The 1,512-nt window shown below is 40.0% G+C and overlaps 1 protein-coding gene across 1 annotated transcript; it reads left to right on the top strand.

The window, feature by feature from the left end:
• Positions 1–306: 306 nt before the first annotated feature.
• Positions 307–1,131, top strand: LOC148908354 (uncharacterized). The gene has a single exon (XM_089035834.1). The coding sequence runs from the start codon at positions 307–309 to the stop codon at positions 1,129–1,131; it is 825 nt and encodes a 274-aa protein (XP_088891960.1).
• The last annotated feature ends 381 nt before the right edge of the window (positions 1,132–1,512 follow it).

Genomic DNA, 1,512 nt, shown 5'->3' with positions numbered 1-1,512 from the left:
GGAGCTTAAATGCTGGCTAAATAATTAACACATGTTTGTTTAACCTGTTCTATACAGAAATGCATGTGTGACCGACCTTTACCTTGATTATGAGATTTCATGTAATCTGAGGCGAAAACAAATAAAACTACAAAAGTTCCGAAGCTTAAGTTAAGACTAGTTCTTAGGAGGTTAGAAACGAGCTAAGTAAACACTTTAATGAAGGAATAACATCTTGGCCAATGAGCGAAGAGTAGTTTGTTCATCTGATCACTACTCACTTTTCGGCACTTTCCCGCGTTTTTTACCTGAAGCTTTAAAGTTATCATGGCGGCTAACAACAACAACAACTACAATGATTTTGATCTTGGGTCTCCTGCTCCTAGCCGTTCTTCGTCAGAATGCAGCTGCATCAGTGGCGAAGACGATGCGAGCGAAAAGCAAGAAAGTGCGAAAAAGTTGAGGTGGTCTGAAGAACAAACCAGAGTGTTGCTGGAGGAATGGAAGGAGAGGATCGATCAAGTAGAAAGTTCCCAAAGCAACGATGCATGGAAAGGAATTGTGAGCGAGGTAAATAAAGGTGGCCCGCAGAAAACCCTCAAGCAATGCAAGGACAAGCTAAAGAACTTGAAACAAGCCTACAAAGAGGCAAAAGCAAAGAACAAAAAAACCGGAGAGTCTCCTCAAAGAAGCCCCTTTTATGACGAGTTAGACGAGGTGCTTGGTACAAGAGCAGTGATCACAATGCCAGGGGTAAAGCATGTTGGTGTAAGCGAGTACGATCTATCTGGTCGTGGATCCCCTACTTCTGACGTTGAAGAGAAGGAAAGTGGTGCTGAAGAGGCAGCAAGTGAACAGGAAACTACCGTAAAAAAAGGAAAAGCGAAGAGGAAAACAGAAGACGATAAAGGTAACGGGCAAAGGCAGAAGAAAAAGCGCGCCAAAATAGATTCCTCCATGAACTTTGTCGACATCACAGAAAAATTTCTAGATGCTCAAAACCAGCAGATGGAAATGCTCAACAGAGGCCAGGAACGCACAGAGAATTTGCTTATTAAGCTGGAGATGGATCAGCGCAAAGCTGATGAGGAAAATCGAGCAAGGGACAGGGAATTTTTGTTAAAAATGGCGGAACTGCTAGCTAAGAAATAGGTGGATGTTTAATGATTAAGAGGGCATGTCAGCAAAAATCAAACATCGGGTGGCAAGGGTCGAAAATTTGATTTTGCTAATATTTTAAACTTAGGTAGGCCTTAGTGTAAGTAAAACCACTGTGTAGTTTGTTTGGTAAAATATGGCTTAGTTTTCGAGAAAATCGAAGAAAAGAGTTTTGAACTAAATTCGCTAATTTTCGGCCGATAATTTACATCAACTTTAACAGCTTATCGCGACCAAACAAAGCAACCTAGCACTGTAATAAGACTAAATAGTAGTTAATTGGTATCTTAAGAAACAATTTGTAGAGTTTTAGTAATTTTGGTGAAATTTTTCGATTTTTACTTAATTTATTTTTGGAGCACATATAAAACTCCT

Source organism: Actinia tenebrosa, unplaced genomic scaffold (genome assembly GCF_029948245.1).
Source record: "Actinia tenebrosa isolate PJP-AT-01 unplaced genomic scaffold, QUT_ActTen_1.0 PGA_scaffold3__52_contigs__length_22856419, whole genome shotgun sequence".
Lineage (NCBI taxonomy): Eukaryota > Metazoa > Cnidaria > Anthozoa > Actiniaria > Actiniidae > Actinia > Actinia tenebrosa.
This window is presented reverse-complemented; position numbering and strand designations above follow the sequence as displayed.

Coding starts and splice junctions, on each gene's coding strand:
- LOC148908354 (XM_089035834.1), top strand. CDS start 307: ATGGCGGCTAACAACAACAACAACTACAATGATTTTGATCTTGGGTCT.